This window comes from Bos javanicus, chromosome X (genome assembly GCF_032452875.1).
Source record: "Bos javanicus breed banteng chromosome X, ARS-OSU_banteng_1.0, whole genome shotgun sequence".
Classification (NCBI taxonomy): domain Eukaryota; kingdom Metazoa; phylum Chordata; class Mammalia; order Artiodactyla; family Bovidae; genus Bos; species Bos javanicus.
The window spans coordinates 113,283,878-113,302,447 of NC_083897.1; the positions used below are offsets into that span (position 1 = coordinate 113,283,878).

Below are 18,570 nucleotides of genomic sequence, written 5' to 3' on the forward strand. Positions count from 1 at the left end.
TTAAAATTTCAGTCTCATATTTAATGTTCTGTTTGCAGTGCCAGTTTAAATCATGCTGAAGCGATGTGCCCTGGCAGGGAAGAATGATCAGTTTCACCAGCTTCCCTTACCCCACCTGGGTGACATTATTCTCCACTGGCCTGAGAAGTAGGAAAGAAAGAAAGTGGGTATATATCTCCTCTTAAGTAGCATCTTATGGTGCTCATGTGTTATATGTAATAAGGACACAAACGCTTGCTTTCTTTGGGGTACAAGTGGGGGCTCTTAAGAGGTCTTACAGGAGGTCTTCTGTCTTCCCATTTCTTTAACTAGAAAAAGTACACTGTGTAAACATGTCTTCAGGCATCTCATCCTAGAGTACTTGTGCTCCATACGCAATGCTCCTGTTAGACAGCTAAACCATAGCTGCCTCCTTTGGTTTCCACTTGACCTACAAAAATGCTTTTGCCACACCAAGCATTGGGAAGTACAAGATGCCTCCTCTCTTTACTATGTCACCATTTCAGATCAGTTTTTAACACCTCAGTAGTCACAGGAAGCAAACAAAAAGCATTCAGCTACTTAAGCACAGTACAAGTTGGTAGTTAGAAGCCATCCCATCTGCTTTGTGCTCCCAGGCTCTATAAATGGTGGACTTGGAGCTACCCTCATTTGTTTGGGGCAGAGGGGTGAAGTACCAGTGTTTTTGTCTCCCTGAGGAGTAAACAGGAGCCATCACACTCTCCTCCTGGGCCATGGATTCACTGTGACTCTGATTCTTTCCTAAATTTTCAGACAACTTTAGAATACATGAGATTGGTGGAGTAATGAAGGAAATGTCAATTTTTGACCTCTTTTGTGAACCCTTTTGAGGTAAATCTTATTCCCATCTCTTAGAATGAGATAAACTTAGCACTTACTGTTTTCAATTGAAGGCAGTAGCCAAAAATGTGAAATAACAGAGGCCACTGTGTTCATGATGTAACAGCACAGCTTCAGAAGAACTCAAGTTAAATCAGAGTCAGGACATGAGGAAACAGCTAATCAAAATTGCTCTCAAACACAACAATGTAAAATTGAATATTTTTTTTCTAATTAAGTACAGTTGATTTACAATGGTGTGTTAGTTTCTAGTGGACAGCAAAGTGACACGCACACACACGTACATATTCTTCTACATTCTGGTTTGTTAAAGGATATTGAGTATAGTTCCAGGATGTTGAATATAGTTACAGTAGGACCATGTTGTTTATATATTTTATATATAGTAGTTCGCGTCTGCTAATCCCAAACTCCTAGTTTGTCCCTCCCCCACCCTCTTTCTCTTTTCATAACCATAAGTTTTCTATGTCTGTGAGTCTGTTTCTGTTTTATAAATAGATTCATTTGTGTCATATTTTAGATTCTACGTGTAAGTGATATCTTAATATTTGTCTTTCTGACTTACTTTGGTCATCCCTAGGTCCATCCCTATTGCTCCAAATATGACAGACTGAGTATGACTACTTGGCATTTGAACACATTACAACCTCTTCATAGATGACAAGGAAGCAGTTGCATTAATTACCAGGCCTATTGAAGTTGAAACTCCAGAAGCTAGAACTTGATCAGGACAGTCTGTGCAGTGTGGTGCAGCTGCTAAATAATGTAGATTAGTGCCCTCTTGGGTCTCCACATTAATTCCCGAAGAGCCAGGAGTTTAGGATTTGATTTTAGCACATCTCTTTAGTTAATCCCTATTGTTTTACACTGGCCAAGGTAGCACCATTCAAGGTGGCAATTAATGCTCTCCCTCAAGCCGAAACTTCAAGGATTGCTTTCCTTTATTTGCATCAGAATTTGGGACATAGATGTTTGTTTTGGGTTTAGTTCCTCTGCTACAAACATCATTCAGATAAATGAGGTTTAGCTTTAACATTGGCTAAAATGTTTCACTACTTAGGGAAAACAAAATGCTGAAAATCAAATGTTTGGCACATCCAGCTCTCATTGATAAGTTTGCTGCTAAGTCGCTTCAGTCGTGTCCGACTCTGTGCGACCCCATAAATGGCAACCCACCAGGCTCCCCCATCCCTGGGATTCTCCAGGCAAGAACGCTGGAGTGGGTTGCCATTTCCTTCTCCAATGCATAAAGTGAAAAGTGAAAGTGAAGTTGCTCAGTCGTGTCTGACTCCTTGCGACCCCATGGACTGCAGCCTACCAGGCTCCTCTTATGGGATTTTCCAGGCAAGAGTACTGGAGTAGGGTGTCATTGCCTTCTCCAATTGATAAGTATAAGAGTAAAAAAATAAGTAAAATGAATAAGTTTATCATTTACTGCATGATGATCATAAACCATGCTATATTTTTTTTGTAAAATCAGCCATCTGACATCTATTCTTCTTTCTTTATTTACTAGAAATATATCTATTAATTTGTCTGAACTAAGAGTCTGATGTTTTCTTTGCGAATTGAACCAGAACAGGCGAGAACCTATAATTCTTTTGGAGATCCCTACTCCAAACTTCTGAGAAGCCAGATATCTTTCAGCATCCTAGCCCACTTGAAAGGGTCAAGTTTTCAATGTTAAGCCTGAATCTGTTGAGTAGTTTAAAAAGAATAACTGAGAGCTCTCTGATGCCTGGCAGATAGTAGGCAACCAAGGAATATTTAGTACATCATTGGAAAGAAACAAAAGTTCATGAAAGATGCCAAGAATTCAAAGTACATCTTTTCCACACTCATGCTGCCTGTTCATAAGATCCCTTTTACTCTGGTACCCAGCACAAGGTTTTCCTCATGAAAACCTCCTTCAAGAGTGGGTTTCCCACAATCATATACAGGCATCAAAATCCTATTTCCCCACTTTTCTTTCAAAAAAAGCAAAATACTGACAGTTCCTCCCATTCCCATTCGTAGATCCCACAGATATTGGGAAAAAGTTATTTTTATGACCTTAAATTATCTAGTGCGCTATTGTGAATTACCATTCTCAGGACTATGTATTTTAGTGATTTTTGTTTATATATATATATATATATATATACACACACACACACATATACATATATATGTATATGTATATAAAAATTTATGAAGTATGTCACCCAGAAGGGATTTGCAGTCAAAGTAGGATGGGGAATTTTGGACAAAAGCACTTTTCTGACATTCTTTAACTCAAGAATGTAGATTTGATTTTCTTCGTTGCATTGTTGTATTGTTGCATTCTACTAGATTTTTTTCTAGTTTAGTTCCAGTCTCCTCATAGTGAGAGAGTATATGTATAGTTTCATTCTTCAAAATATTCCGTGCTTGATATTTGCTGCTGGCTAGAAAGCTTAACCAGAGAAGTCAATGGCACCTCACTCCAGTACTCTTGCCTGGAAAATCCCATGGATGGAGGAGCCTGGTAGGCTGCAGTCCATGGGGTCGCTAGGAGTCGGACACGACTCAGTGACTTCACTTTCACTTTTCACTTTCATGCATTGGAGAAGGAAATGGCAACCCACTCCAATGTTCTTGCCTAGAGAATCCCAGGGACGGGGGAGCCTGGTGGGCTGCCATCTATGGGGTCACACAGAGTCGGACATGACTGAAGCGACTTAGCAGCAGCAGAAAGCTTAACTATAAGATAAATAGATTTTTATGATCATTTCCTCAGGTCTCATTTTAATGGGAAAAACACCCATACTCCTAATTCATTTGCAACCCTGAGTTTATCTATCATCTTAAATGAAATAAAATTTATTATATTTTACAATGAGCTTAACCATTATCAGATCAGATCAGTCGCTCAGTCATGTCCAACTCTTTGCGACCCCATGAATCGCAGCATGCCAGGCCTCCCTGTCCATCACCAACTCCCGGAGTTCACTCAGACTCACGTCCATTGAGTCAGTGATGCCATTCAGCCATCTCATCCTCTGTCGTCCCCTTCTCCTCCTGCCCCCAATCCCTCCCATCATCAGAGTCTTTTCCAATGAGCCAACTCTTCGCATGAGGTGGCCAAAGTACTGGAGTTTCAGCTTTAGCATCATTCCTTCCAAAGAAATCCCAGGGCTGATCTCCTTCAGAATGGACTGGTTGGATCTCCTTGCAGTCCAAGGGACTCTCAAGAGTCTTCTCCAACACCACAGTTCAAAACCATTATAGTATAACCATTATAGTACCTCCTTTAGTGAATGATGACTTGTATAAAGTCACTGGGATAACTTGTCTAAATTTTCTCTGTTTTAAAGCCTGTGTCTGAGACAGTAAAGAATCTACCTGCAATGTGGGAGATCTAGGTTCGATCCCTGGGTTGGGAAGATCCCCTGGAGGAGGGCATGGCAACCCACTCCAGTATTCTTGCCTGAAGAATCCTATGAGCAGAGGAGCCTGGCAGGCTACAGTCCATGGGGCCGCAAAGAGTTGGACACAACTGAGCACAGCACATTCATATTTTAAATGTATGTGCTTTGGTGCAAATTCTCAGTTTTTATTTCTCATGAAAAATATATTCTTCAGAATGAAAAATGCATTCTTCCACAGTTTCTTAGGCATGCTACACTCTGATTGAAGTGAATATTGGGGCACAAGGGTTAATCTGTTATTTTGAAAAGGAAGGTGAGGGACGATCAATTCACTGTGGAGACAACTTTGCATTGCCAACAGAAACCATTAACCTCTTAATTTTATATTACATAGCACTTTGGGGGAAATAAGAATATTTTATTTTCATGTATGTTGGTTTTATTTAGTTTTCTTTGAATTTTCTCTGAAAACCAAATTAAACATGTTTTCACTATGTCTTTTCTTGGTAACCATTACTAGGATTCAATTTTCGACTTTTCTTTGTTGATTGCCAGTCTTTTAATGGTTTTCTAACACCCCTCATATTTGCTGTTTTTGCCTAGCTATACGATTCTGCTTATGGCTGAGTGGAGTAGCAAAAGGCATGAAATACCATTTTAAAACAGCAGTTGAGCAGTATTCTGGAACAAAAACAAAAATATGATTATGGGTTAGGGCGTCCTCCCAGTTCCATTCATTGAAACAGCACAGGTTGAGTGCGCCGAGAATCCTTGAAAATTCACAGGCCTGGCCTCCTATAAGGGTTGGCCTAACAAGATATTTAGAAATAGAAGACTGCCTGTGCCATGACTAGTTCAAAGAATTCTGCAGGCTTGGATTGACATCAGGTCTTTTCACTCCCTGAGATAATCAAAGGATCTCTGTGAATCACTCTCTCTTATTGACTGCCAGGCCAGGCAAAGAGACAAACCACTTGAGATCAACTCTGCCATCATCTTGTAGGCCATTTCATTTCTTTCAACCAGTAGAATTTCATGAATAGAAAAAGTTAGATTTCTAAAAATAATTTTGAGGCTAGATATGTGATTTAACATTATGCTATATTGTATCCTATTCAGTTATATTAGTATTCTACAGATGTGCACAGGAAAGTAAGCTGTTTTTGCCCTTAGCCAGATAAAGGACTGGATTTACACAATGCCAGAGTCGGCAATTGCAACTTGCTCTGGTTGGAAAGTTTCTCCAGCCACCTGTCACAATAGAGAAGTTTTATCATTAGAGATTCATTTCTCAGGAGTAGCTCTCAGAAGGCTACAGACATTCTCATCTGTAATACAGAGAGCTCTGATTATAGCCATGAGCACAGTTATCTGAATGATTATGTGAGGCAACTTTAGTCGAAATTTTGCCTGAAGAAAAAATAACTGTATTTGAGTCAGAATAGAGGAAAAGGTCTTGGTCACTGACTTTGGTCAAGTATTTTTTAATAGAAATAGATTAAAGTTGCCCCAAATAATGCTCTATCCTATTCTGACACATTTAATAATAATAAAAGTAACAAAGATCTGTTCTCCAAAAGATATATCTCCAAGTGTTGGTGAACTTTTTTTTTTTTTCAATTTCTTCTGTGAATCCAATGTTTTGGTCTTAGATTATTTGAACTTTTCTCTGTTTTCTCCACAAATACCATTCATCCCATCATAAAACTATTGGCCTTTTTTTCTCAGAACAAATATTGAGCGATGGACAAGACAACCATAATCTCTAACCTCATTAGAGCTTATAGTCTACAGTAGAGGCAGTTAATGGGAAATTACAATGTGATGTTATACATGCTAAGACAGAAATAAAAGGGCAAGAGAGAACACAGGGTTTTAGGGTCAGCTACCTGGAGAGAGAGATGTCCGCATTTCCAAGGTAGGACTCAAAGGACGAATACAGTTTACTCAGGAAAAGGAAGTTGGTCATGGGATTGTTCTAGGAAAATGAAACAGCATGTTTAAAACCAAGTATAAAGAGGGATAGAGTGTATGCTGGGAAATAAAACATAACATATCTCTATAGCTTCTGCAAGTAGTAGAAGATACCACGGGGACTATGAAAAAACTTTTGAGCCGTATTAAAAACTACCACTTATATCCTAAGGAAAATAAGGAATCACTGGATGATTGAAGGAGATAATTATTACGTTGCTTTACAAATAAGATACTGTATCTGCTTCGTAGATGAGTAGTATCATGGCAGGATACCAGCCAAGAGTCCTGTAACCATGTTTGAGGCAAGAAATGCATGCTGATGACCTCAAGTAGGGTAATGGTGTTGAAATGAGGGAGAAAAGGATGGAATCAAGAAATACTAGAAGGTAGAAGAAGGGATTGGTGACTGATGGGCTCATTAATTGCAAAATGGTGAAGGATATAATAGAAGAAGAGGAAATATCCAAAATAATGGCTAATAAAGGCCATGACTATAAAACACTGAGACAGGAAAAAAGAATACACAGAAAGAGGAAAAGCAAGTTGGGGAGGTCCGAGAGTGGATCCATATTTAGTGCTGTTGTTGTTTTGATGGCTGTGGGATACCCAGGTGGAAATGTCAAGTAGGAGAATACATATGCAAGTGTAGAGAACAAGCGGGGAATCTGCACTGGAGATACAGAGTTAAGAATTGTGAGCTTATGAGGTGTAATTGTATTTGAGGGTATGGGTAGAATGTTAAGAAAGAAAAGCCTCAGACAGAATCCTGAAGATTTATGGTGTAGGTAGAAATACCCAGAAGACCTTCCTTGCTCCTTTAGCATCACACATCTTTCAGCTCCTTTTCCTTTGGTCCAGATGCCTTTAGCTTTGTTCTTACTTGAGTAATGCTATATTCCAAGTTGGCTTCATTAAAGGACATTGATATCTGTAGTATCTTTCAAAGAGCCAACGTTTATATTCTTTATGTCATATCTAATATTCTGTATGTAATATAAAAAAGCAGGATTATTTTTAAAACTTTGATCATGGTCATTGGGAAGGATGGTTCTTTTGTATCAGATAATCATGCCTTCATATTGTATAATAAGGAAAAATTCTTGATTATGATGCATAATTTAAGGAATTCTCAGTAAGTTACCTGTCCCATTTCTTTTATAACTACTCTTTTAAAGGTGAACAGATCCTTGAAGGGAGACTCTGCAATCTGTTCCACATGCTATTTATACTTAAAAAGTGTTAAATTATCCTAATCATACTTATAGTAACAATCAAGATTAATTGCAGCTATATTAGGGTTACTTATTATTTGTTCTACTTTAGCAGTAACACAAATCCAATTGCACAAGCAATTTCCATAATCCAAATTGTGAAAGGAAGAGGAGGGAAAAAATACCATGCATAGTTGGTTGAAATAGTATTCAAAATAAATCCATAACCAAATGTTTCTCTAAAATTCCCTTTTTGAAAAGGAGCTGATTCTGAACAGATTGTATATGTGTCTCACTGGTGGAAGTGGATTATCTATCTTGAATTGGATTGTGATGACGATGACCCTATTCTAAGTAAACCAAATCTCTTGAACTATATAATGAGATCAGGAGGAGCATTCGGCCTGAGAACGACAGATTGCACCGACGGAGATGACTTCACTAATGTTTTTCCAAGCCTCTTTCCTTGATGTACATAATACTGTGATTTTTGTCCTGCAGAGATTCCTGATGTAGTTTTGTATGCTCTTTTTTTCTTATTCTTATTTTCATTTTTTTTTTTTTTAAGTAGAGCTGAATGAGTGGCAGGAAGCTGCGAAATCTATCTTACAAAAAGGTGATGAGGGAGAATCTAGAATCTTCTTTTGGTTTGCAGCTGGAATGCAGAAAAACTATCACCAGTAAACATTGGACTGATTCTTTTTTTTTTTTTTTTTCCTTTCTTTCTTTAGGCTGTGAGGAGGCAAAAGTTGCTTGAACAGAGTATCCAGTCTGCCCAGGAGATTGAAAAATCCTTACAGTTAATTCAGGAATCCCTCTCATCAATTGACAAGCAGTTGGCAGCTTATATCGCTGACAAAGTGGACGCCGCTCAGATGCCTCAGGAAGCCCAGGCAAGTAGAACCTGGGATGAGCTTCTTTGGTTTTTATTATCTGACTAAGACAGTGGTGAATTTTAACTTAAAATTTATTCATCTAGTTGCACAGAGTGTTATTTGATCAATGGATTTGACTGTTTGGAGATAAGGGGGGAAAGAGCTCTAGATTAGTACTCTAAGATTTATTTTCCAATGTATGTAATGGAGGAACTTGAAATAGACACTTAAAAGACTGGGGCAGTATCACACTGAAGTCTGCTATTTATTACTATTTTTGATCTATACTTTAGCTGGAGGGAAACCATAGGAATGTAAATTATAAAGAAAATATTTTTGGTGGTGCTATTAAAAATGCAGCCACAAATATTTTCTTATCAACTCGCCTTTATTATCCTGGAATCAGAATTCATATAACCTATATTCTACATTTAATGTATTATAAGTAGTTAATAACAAGGAATTAGAGATATAAATTTACATTTTATTACTAATACTAATATTCTCTATACTCATACTCACATATGATATATTCATACTCACATATGATATATTCAGCACTATTTAATCTGAATTATGAAATATATTAAACTAATTTTTCTAGAATCAGAGTTAAAATAGTAATGAAAATAAATCCAAGTCAAATTTATACTGAGTAAATTTAGGGTATATTCATATTAATTTTCAACTTGGACAGTAATGCTGTATTTCTATTTTTAAATAACATTTGCTTGTTTGTAAAATATCATAAGTATTATTTATATAAATGTCTTTAGAGTTTTCTGATAGTAAGGTTACATAGCTAATTTTCATATCATATATATATTTTAGGAACCCAATACACAGGGATAACTCAGACTGATACATTATAATGTGAGGAGCATTAGAAGGTTATCTGTCCATCCACAAGGCCCTCTCCCCACTAATTGGTGGAGATACATGAATGTTTCCACTTAAAAATAAATTTGGATTTATGAAATACTAGATTTATAAATTACAGTTATGATGCCATTACAGTGCATTAAATCACAGTTAAATGTTCAAAGCATCATTGAACATAATAGCATGGGTTACTTTACCATATTGTATAAGTTTTGACAGAGAAAAGTCTTTGAGTGCATGGGATAGAGTATAAGTAATTTGGATGGGCTGAAAAAGTCAAGAGTGGTGGGATTCCTCATTGACTATTTTTTTTTTGAATTTTGGTTTTTTATTTGTTTTTAATTGAAGGATAATTGCTTTACAGTATTGCATTGGTTTCTACCAAACGGCAACATGAATCAGCCATAGGCATACCCATGTCTCCTCCCACATGAATTTTAAATAAAGGACTTAATTAAACAGGAGGTTTGCAGACCTTCTGGGTTCTCCTGCCTTGTTATAGATACACCCATTTATTTGGGAAGGAACACACAGACTTAGTAATATTTTGCTTAAAGACAATAGATGTAGCTGTAGTCTATTGAGATCTACTCTCCACTGGAAGAAATAATGTTTCTATGCTGCTATTAGAAAGGGCAAGCCCCATGTAAGGAATCTCCCCATGAGTCTCCCTCTCTGCTCATTAAGTATTTGTTAGGCTTCCCTAGTGGCTCAGCCAGTAAAGAATCTGCCTTCAGTGCATGATACCCAGGTTCGATCCCTGGGTCAGGGAGATCCCCTGAAGAAGGGAATGGCAACCCATTCCAGTATTCTTGCTTGGTGAGCTATGGTCCATGGGGTCACAAAAGGTCGGACATGACCACATGACTTGCACTTTCACTTCACTTTTATGCGAGTTATCCCATGTTGGGTCCTAATGATTACTGTTTATTTTTCTAAGGGTTCACAAACCATTTTATAATCTGTCCTAGAAATTTTCAGGGGATAAAGATCAACTTTATAATTATAATATCTTCTTTAAAATTAAGTATATTTGCCATGAGTCCCTTTACCATTTACTCTTACTTCTCAAACTGTATGAAATATAAAAATTTAGGTTTCTTTCTGGAGAAGCATGCCTAATGCTGATGGTTATTAATCAGCCCTGGAGTTTCTCTAGATTAAAATATACAAAGGCAGCCCTATTGTGTTAGAAAGATGCCATTCAGAAGAAGTCCTCAGGGCTTCCTTGGGACTGTGCTCTCTGACTTTGCTTTGGTTCCAAGGTACCTTAGATATGGCCCTCTGCTGCTGCTGCTGTGAAGTCGCTTCAGTCGTGTCCGACTCTGTGCGACCCCAGAGACGGCAGCCCACCAGGCTCCTCTGTCCATGGATTTTCCAGGCAAGAGTACTGGAGTGGGGTGCCATTGCCCTCTCCAATATGGCCCCCAGAGTCCTCTAATGACTTCCAGACATTGAACTTGAACTAGCTACTCTCATTGCTTGACAATAACAAAAATTGCTGGCAGTTGCTTGGTGGCCTAATGGCTAGGAAAGTGAAGTTGGGGAAGTTTTTGATGATAAAATCCTCATGATAGTTTTCCAAGAGGGCCATATGTAACCTCCCTGGTATATACACTTCTTCAAACTTACCTAGTTTCGTCAAGTTCTCCAGCATTGTCTCTTTTGAAGACTCTTTCAATTTGAGCCACATACAAACATTTTTAGGCAAGCTTTAGAAAAATGCATGATAGGAATGGGAAATTTTTACTGAATACATGATTATAAACTAAAGGCAGAGTAGAACTGCTTATTTTGTTTAATTTAGTGACATGAATTTGGAAGAATGTTTGATTAAAGATGTCTCATACCTTTTTGAATGTAATTAAGGAAAAATTTGAATGGTATAAATATTAAAATCAGTTATACTATAAAATAAATGGAGTTCCTTTTTCAAGCTGGTAGAATGAAACTATAAGTAACAAATTTGAGATTGGCAAAAGTTCTTAGTGTCTGAGGTAAAAATTGGGAACTTTCAGGAAAAAAATATTGTTTACTTGAAAAGGTTGTTGACCCTGAAAGTTTGTTTATTTACTTATGAATACATGATTCCATAAACATGAATATAACATGCTAGTTTAATAACAAAGATTTTTGTTTTACTTTATCAAAAACTATGATAAAAGATTATTAATAACAGTTCAAAATATTGTTGATAACAGCACACAGATTAGGAAATTTCAAATCTACTTGAAAAAAGAGATTTTGGAATACTAACAAATTCAAATCTATTTTCCCTACATTTCTGTTTGCACCTGCATTTTCAAGATGATCTTAACTTTGAATTCCCTAAATGGTAATATATTATAAAATGCATGATACCCAAAAGCTATGGAAACACTCTTTTCCAAAATTCTTTTTGTTTATTTATTTATTTTTGCCACACCATGCCACATGTGGGATCTTAGTTCCCTGACTAGGGATCAAACCCGTGCCTCCTGTACTGAAAGTGTGGAATCTTAACCCCTGGACTGCCAGGAAAGTCCCTCCAAGCTTTTATTTTAAGATGACATCAAAGTGAATTGTTTTCTAGGACAGAGTTAGCAACTACTCAGATTTACTTCAGGGATTGCCTTTCCTGAAGCTCAATATGAATCTCCCCTGGAAGAAACAACTAGAGAATAAAGGGATTGTCTCTGAAGTGAGAACTTAAGCGCAGTGTGTCAGATGAAGAACTTCCTAAGAATACCACAGAAATGACATTTTTTCTAAGCTTATATAATGAGGCTGCATTTAAGGCTTTGTATAAATGAAAATTCACACCCAATGTGTTTCTATAAATTGGCATAAAATTTCATTGCTAATTAAAAGATTAATGGGGTTAGCGTTCCCTTTTCAGAAACTGAGTACTCTAATACATCACTGAAAAGCAGGACAAGACGAATGGCATTGCCATATTTGGTCATCTTATATCTGCTCAGTTTTCCTGTCACATATTGGCCACATGGATTTGTGGATGTTTGACTCCACCGTGTGGCACGCTGGTAGTTTTACTACTAAATTTCAATCTGTAAAAAGAGTCTTCTTTTTTCGGCCCTTTAAGAGTGTTTGAGATTCTTAGGTATTAAAAATAAAATCAGGATTAAAGGAATGGGCGCAATGTGTATAATATTTTGATAGATATACTCTTATTTTATATAAAAGTAAATGTAGATCAAGTCACTTTCTTGAGCATAAAGGAGCTTCCCACTGCCTCTGCATATTCATTGACCAGTTATCTGTCATGATGAGCAAACTGGGCCTTCTGATTCTAAACCAGATTAAAAATATTTTACCTTTTTATTTAGTGCCATGAGCCTCAGGAGTAAAGTTTAACCTTTTAGAAAGTAAAACCACATCCTGCTAGGGCAAACATTGACTGGAGTGTTTTATTTCAAAAAAATAATTCTTAAGAAAACCACATTCTTAAATCAAATGACTGCAGCATCAAAATGCCAGCCTGTATAAAGAGAGGCTTTTATTCAAGTATAAAATTAAGATGACATCTTATTAATTCAAATACTATAAGGCAAATGGGGAAAGCTCTTCTTGATACAGAAATTGATTATCTGAATACATAAATCAAAAATTTGAAGATATATTTAAAAAATAGTATGATTAAAATATAAAAACCCCATGAGTGTTTCTTTAAAACAACTATACAGAATATAATCATCAAAATGGATTACTGCAGAGAAGCACATGGCATGAATAGAGTTGTTTACTCCTTAATTTTACTGAAGAAATTGGTAAAACAGAGATTTAGTTTTATCACCTAAGGTCTGGAAGCAGAAATCCAAGTCCGTAGCTTTGCATGGCAGGCCAATCAAGTCAGAATCTCTAGGTGGACTCAGTCATCAGAATTTTCGGAAACCACCCCCCCACCCCAAGTTATCCTAACAGGTATCTAAGGTTGAGAACTTTGGAAATGGCTGACCAGTCCCAGTCTTTCCCGCCCCCCACATCACGTTTCTCAACACTGTTTCTCAACATTCTCACCTATGGCTGAGTCAAGATTTCACTGGGAGGAAGATGGGGTGGAAATCAGACATTGGTGACTTCTATCTTGCTTGTTTTTTTAATCTTATGGGAAATAAGTGAAGGCAGACAATATAGCTGAGAACTCCTGCATGAATGAATTAATTTAGACAAATAGAATTTTCCTTATGGATATTTTAAGAGGAAGAGGAACTTAGCTTAGTCATCTTTTTTTTTTTTTCTAATTCCACATATGTTAATATGCCAGTTAGCTTCTCTAAATCATTGTAGGAGCTGTGATAACTGTGTCTAAATAGTCAATTAAATGCTGTGTACTTATTAAGATTATACAGGTTCTTTAATCTGTATTTTTCCCTTTTATAGTAATCTCATAGTTTGAATCTCCAATATGTAAGAACAATCTAACATGAGTACCTGTTGAAATGCTCCACATCATTATGTGTTGAAGATACATGTTTTATAGAGGAGAATGTGACCCCTTTATTTAGATTACCACAAGAAGCGTTGGGGTTGTTAGCAGTGACTGTGATTGCTAAATTGTTCAGTTTTTTTATCCTGCAGACTCCTGATTCCATCTTCTGCAGCCTCATATCTCACATAGTAGATTTATGTTCATGAGTGAAGTCGCTCAGTCATGTCCGACTCTTTATGACCCCATGGACTGTAGCCTACCAGGCTCCTCCCTCCATGGGATTCTCCAGGCAAGAGTACTAGAGTGGGTTGCCATTTCCTTCTCTAGGGGACCTTCCCGACCCAGGGATCGAACCAGGGTCTCCCTCATTCCAGGCAGATGCTTTAACCTCTGAGCCACCAGAGAAGCGCAGGGAAAAAATAAATGACTACCAAAGGAGAGGACCTTATAGTCAGCATAGAAAAGTGCTCCGATATTTTGCTCATGAAGCTAGGACTTTTGGGTAGTCCAGATATCTACAGAACAGATATCTTCCTTCCATCTCTTTTTCCATCCCAGTTAAAATATGGTTAAAACTTAGTATCAATAAACAGAAAAGAGGGAATCTTCTTTTCACTAAAGAAAGCTGTTAATTATAGATGATTGAATTAGCTGCACATCAAAATAAATCATAATTGAGGTCTTCCTGTATTTATTGAAGCTAAATCTTCTCACTCACTTAAAATATATTTGGCTCTGTTTAAATGAAAACATTCCAAAATTCTCAAAGTTATTGCTTAAAAAATAAAGACCTAAATGCAAATTTTGGTCTATCAGATTAAGCTTATGATTTCATTATGGAATAAAAAAGACTTTTATAGTGTATATAGACACATTTGATTGCCAGATGACTCAAAACAGTCTAACTTTACAGCCTACTTCACCGATTTATGAACTAGACAGCATAAACCCATATAGGGAAATTCATCCAGGAATAATGGAATAATGAAATGATTTAATCACAGAACAATAAAATGGGCCGTGATTACAGATATTTGGGCTCTGATATTAAACTCCACATAACCGTAACACACATTTTCCTTTCTTTTTACCCAGCAATATAGATATAATGATAAACAATGCAGTGAATTTTAAATCTGTTCTGACACTGAAATGCTGCCTATGTGTATTACTATATAGAACTGATTACTCCCCAGTATAAAATGGCTATTATTGTTATTTTGACATGTTTAATATTGTGGGAAATAATCACAAGCAAGAGTTGTAGAAGATGTGAAAATTTACATTTTTTCCATGTCCCACATTTTAAAACTACAAACTATCCAAAATCCTTTAGTATATTATATTTCTTTAATTTTGTGAGTATGTGTTGTATATGGCCATTTCACCATCTTGAGGATGCTGTATCAAAATTACTGTTTGTTTAAAAATTACTCATCTAACTATTAAATTTCCCCATTTGTAGTCTTAACATGACATCTAATATTTTTATTTCTGAAATATTTTCTTTGGAGTCATTTTCTTTATCTGATGTGAAAAAAGCTTGAACAATTATCTGACATAAAGTTTCCTTTATTCCAGTAAATAGTTACAGCTTAATTTTGCTCCCCATTTTCTGTCATTAATTTGATATATGAGAATGGTCTGATGAGGTAAATCATGATAAAAAGCCCTGTTCTCTGCTCAGTTAGTTGTAAAATGCTATATTGGATATGTCATTAATGTTTGATTTTTAGTTTTATAATTTGCCCTTTACCATCTTTAATGGAAAAATGGCTATTTTCATTTCCATTGTTGTTTCTTGCTTTCAATATATAGTGCTAATTGTGAACATAATTTCTGTATTATCAAATGTCTTATTTTTGTAATGCTATGATTATTTAATTTGCTTTATATTATTTCACTTTTTTATGAAAAACATCTAGTGATCCTGAGAAGTATTAAGTTGAGAGTTCCTTTTAGAGAATACATGGGGGTTCCAAATCAGCATCATGCATTGGCTACTTCCTTTCATTTTATTTCTTTTGGAAATTACTGATTTAATATGAGGCTAAGATGAGAGTTTCACATAATCAGTTATTTTCTTCAAACACTTACCATCCATACCCTGGTAGATGTGTATTTTAAGTAAACATGGAACTGAGATAGTACAGTCTTTAGACCTTTAGCAGATCTTAGAAATCTGGTAGCTAACTTTGGAAATCGTTATCCTCTGGATGAAATTGTCATTTCCCGATATTTCCTTCTATATTACAAAAGGGTTTTTTTTAATGTTATTTTTTTCATTGTCTGATTATAATATCAGGAAAAAACGATCCATCTTTTTAAAAAGTAATTTGTAAATGGGAGATTGTCCACTTTGCATAGAAGTTTCCATAACAGTTATTTAAACAAATCACTTGTCTATTTCACAATAAGCCTGCCCTAAAGTGGTAAAGCATTTTTAAATTATACAGTTTCAGAATAATAATCAGATGATGGTAAATAAAGAAGGTGGCAAAAGATATCCTAAGTACAAACTAAAAATTAAATATCAGTTGAAGGTAAGAATTGTGGAATTAATTTTAAAGGTGCTAGCTAAATATAAGTATGGTTCATGACTACAACCTTCCCAAAGTAGATCAATTAGAGATATATATCCATTTTTATCTTATAATTTTAATAATGAAATAAATTGTCATCTCTAAATAAACACACTAACTGCATGAGAGTATATTTAGTACATGAGTATATGTTTACACTCACTAAGTACATGAGTAGGATTTCTCAAATTTACTTGCGTGATATATTTTGCCAAAAAATCAGAAGAATATTTTGAACAAAGAATTATATTCCTCTTGGCTATTAACACATATTAATATATAAAATATTCTGAAAAGTTCTGTAGTATTATTATCCTTAGTTTATAAAATATATTTAATCACTGTGCTCCTATCATGCATAATACTTAATTGATGAAGAAATTTTGATCTCTAATCCTATTGGAATAACACTACAGATATGAGAAGTTTTCTAGGAATTCTGCCTATAAATTATCATAAAATCTCAGTTTTATATGACAGTCAGCCATCATTTTTTTTCCAGTTTTAATGGTTTTAGTAATGGTGACCTTTCTAAAAGTACAGAAATTCATCCACTCAATAGTCTACGTTGATATAAATATGAACATTTCACAGTCGATGTAATTCTTTGCATTGAAACTTAAAACTTTGTGGATTTTTTTTTCACAAGTTACATGGTCCTTTACATCCCCATTTGACAGATAAAAGTTAAGTTTTTGATAAGTTGTTTATAAGTCATTTTTGTCCTCATTGTTTTTAAATCATAAAAACATTATGGATTGTTTGAAAAAATTTGAAGTTTATCATCAGAAGGCCTATGTTTCTGTGATCACTAAAACTATTTTGGCTTTTTTTTTGTAATGCCATGCTACTGGAGGCAGCTTTGAGGGGGAAGTCTTTAAGGGGGAAAAAAAAACTTTATAAAAGAAAATCAAATTTTGTTAGAGAATAATTTTATTATTTTTGGCAAGTGACGATCCCAATTGTGGATGTGACTGGTGATAGAATCAAGGTCTGATGCTGTAAAGAGCAATATTGCATAGGAACCTGGAATGTTAGGTCCATGAATCAAGGCAAATTGGAAGTGGTCAAACAGGAGATGGCAAGAGTGAATATCGACATTCTAGGAATCAGCGAACTAAAATGGGCTGGAATGGGTGAATTTAACTCAGATGACCATTATATCTACTACTGTGAGCAGGAATCCCTTAGAAGAAATGGAGTAGCCATCATAGTCAACAAAACAGTCTGAAATGCCATACTCGGATGCAGTCTCCAAAGTGACAGGATGATCTCTGTTCGTTTCCAAGGTAAACCATTCAATATCACACGGTAATCCAAGCCCATGCCCCAACCAGTAATGCTGAAGAAGCTGAAGTTGAATGGTTCTATGAAGACATACAAGACCTTCTAGAACTAACACCTAAAAAAGATGTCCTTTTCATTATAGGGGACTGGAATGCAAAAGTAGGAAGTCAAGAAACACCTGGAATAACAGGAAAAATTGGCCTTGGAGTACAGAAAGAATCAGGGCAAAGGCTAATAGAGTTTTGCCAAGAGAACGCACTGGTCATAGCAAACACCCTCTTCCAACAACACAAGAGAAGACTTCACACATGGACATTGGCAGATGACCAACACTGCAATGAGATTGCTTATGTTCTTTGCAGCCAAAGATGGAGAGCTCTATACAGTCAGCAAAAACAAGACTGGGAGCTGACTGTGGCTCAGATCATGAACTCTCTATTGCCAAATTCAGACTTAAATTGAAGAAAGTGGGGGAAACCACTAGACCATTCAGGTATAACCTAAATCAAATCCCTTATGATTGTACAGTGGAAGTGAGAAATAGATTTAAGGGACTAGATATGATAGAGTGCCTGATGAATTATGGATGGAGGTTCTTGACATTGTACAGGAGACAGGAATCAAGACCATCCCCATGGAAAAGAAATGCAAAAAAGTAAAATGACTGTCTGAGGAGGCCTTACAAATAGCTGTGAAAAGAATAGAAGTAAAAAGCAAAGGAGAAAAGGAAAGATATAACATCTGAATGCAGAGTTCCAAAGAATAGCAAGGAGAGATAAGAAAGCCTTCCTCAGCGATCAATGCAAAGACATAGAGGAAAACAACAGAATGGGAAAGACTAGAGATCTCTTCAAGAAAATTAGAGATACCAGGGAACATTTCATGCAAAGATGAGCTCAATATAGGACAGAAATGGTATGGACCTAACAGAAGCAGAAGATATTAGGAAGACGTGGCAAGACTACATAGAACTGTACAAAAAAGATCTTCATGACCCAGATAATCATGATGGTGTGATCATTCACCTAGAGCCAGACATCCTGGAATGGGAAGCCAAGTGGGCCTTAGAAAGCATCA

At 36.1% G+C, this 18,570-nt stretch overlaps 1 protein-coding gene across 10 annotated transcripts in view; it reads left to right on the plus strand.

Moving 5' to 3' along the window:
* The window catches only part of DMD (dystrophin), a 2,228,404-nt gene that overhangs the window by 854,960 nt on the left and 1,354,874 nt on the right, over positions 1–18,570 (plus strand). For all 10 annotated transcript variants that reach the window (XM_061410475.1, XM_061410469.1, XM_061410467.1 and 7 more), the window contains one exon: positions 8,170–8,331. In XM_061410475.1, the coding sequence (XP_061266459.1) occupies positions 8,170–8,331 (162 nt within the window). The remainder of the gene's footprint in view (positions 1–8,169; positions 8,332–18,570) is intronic.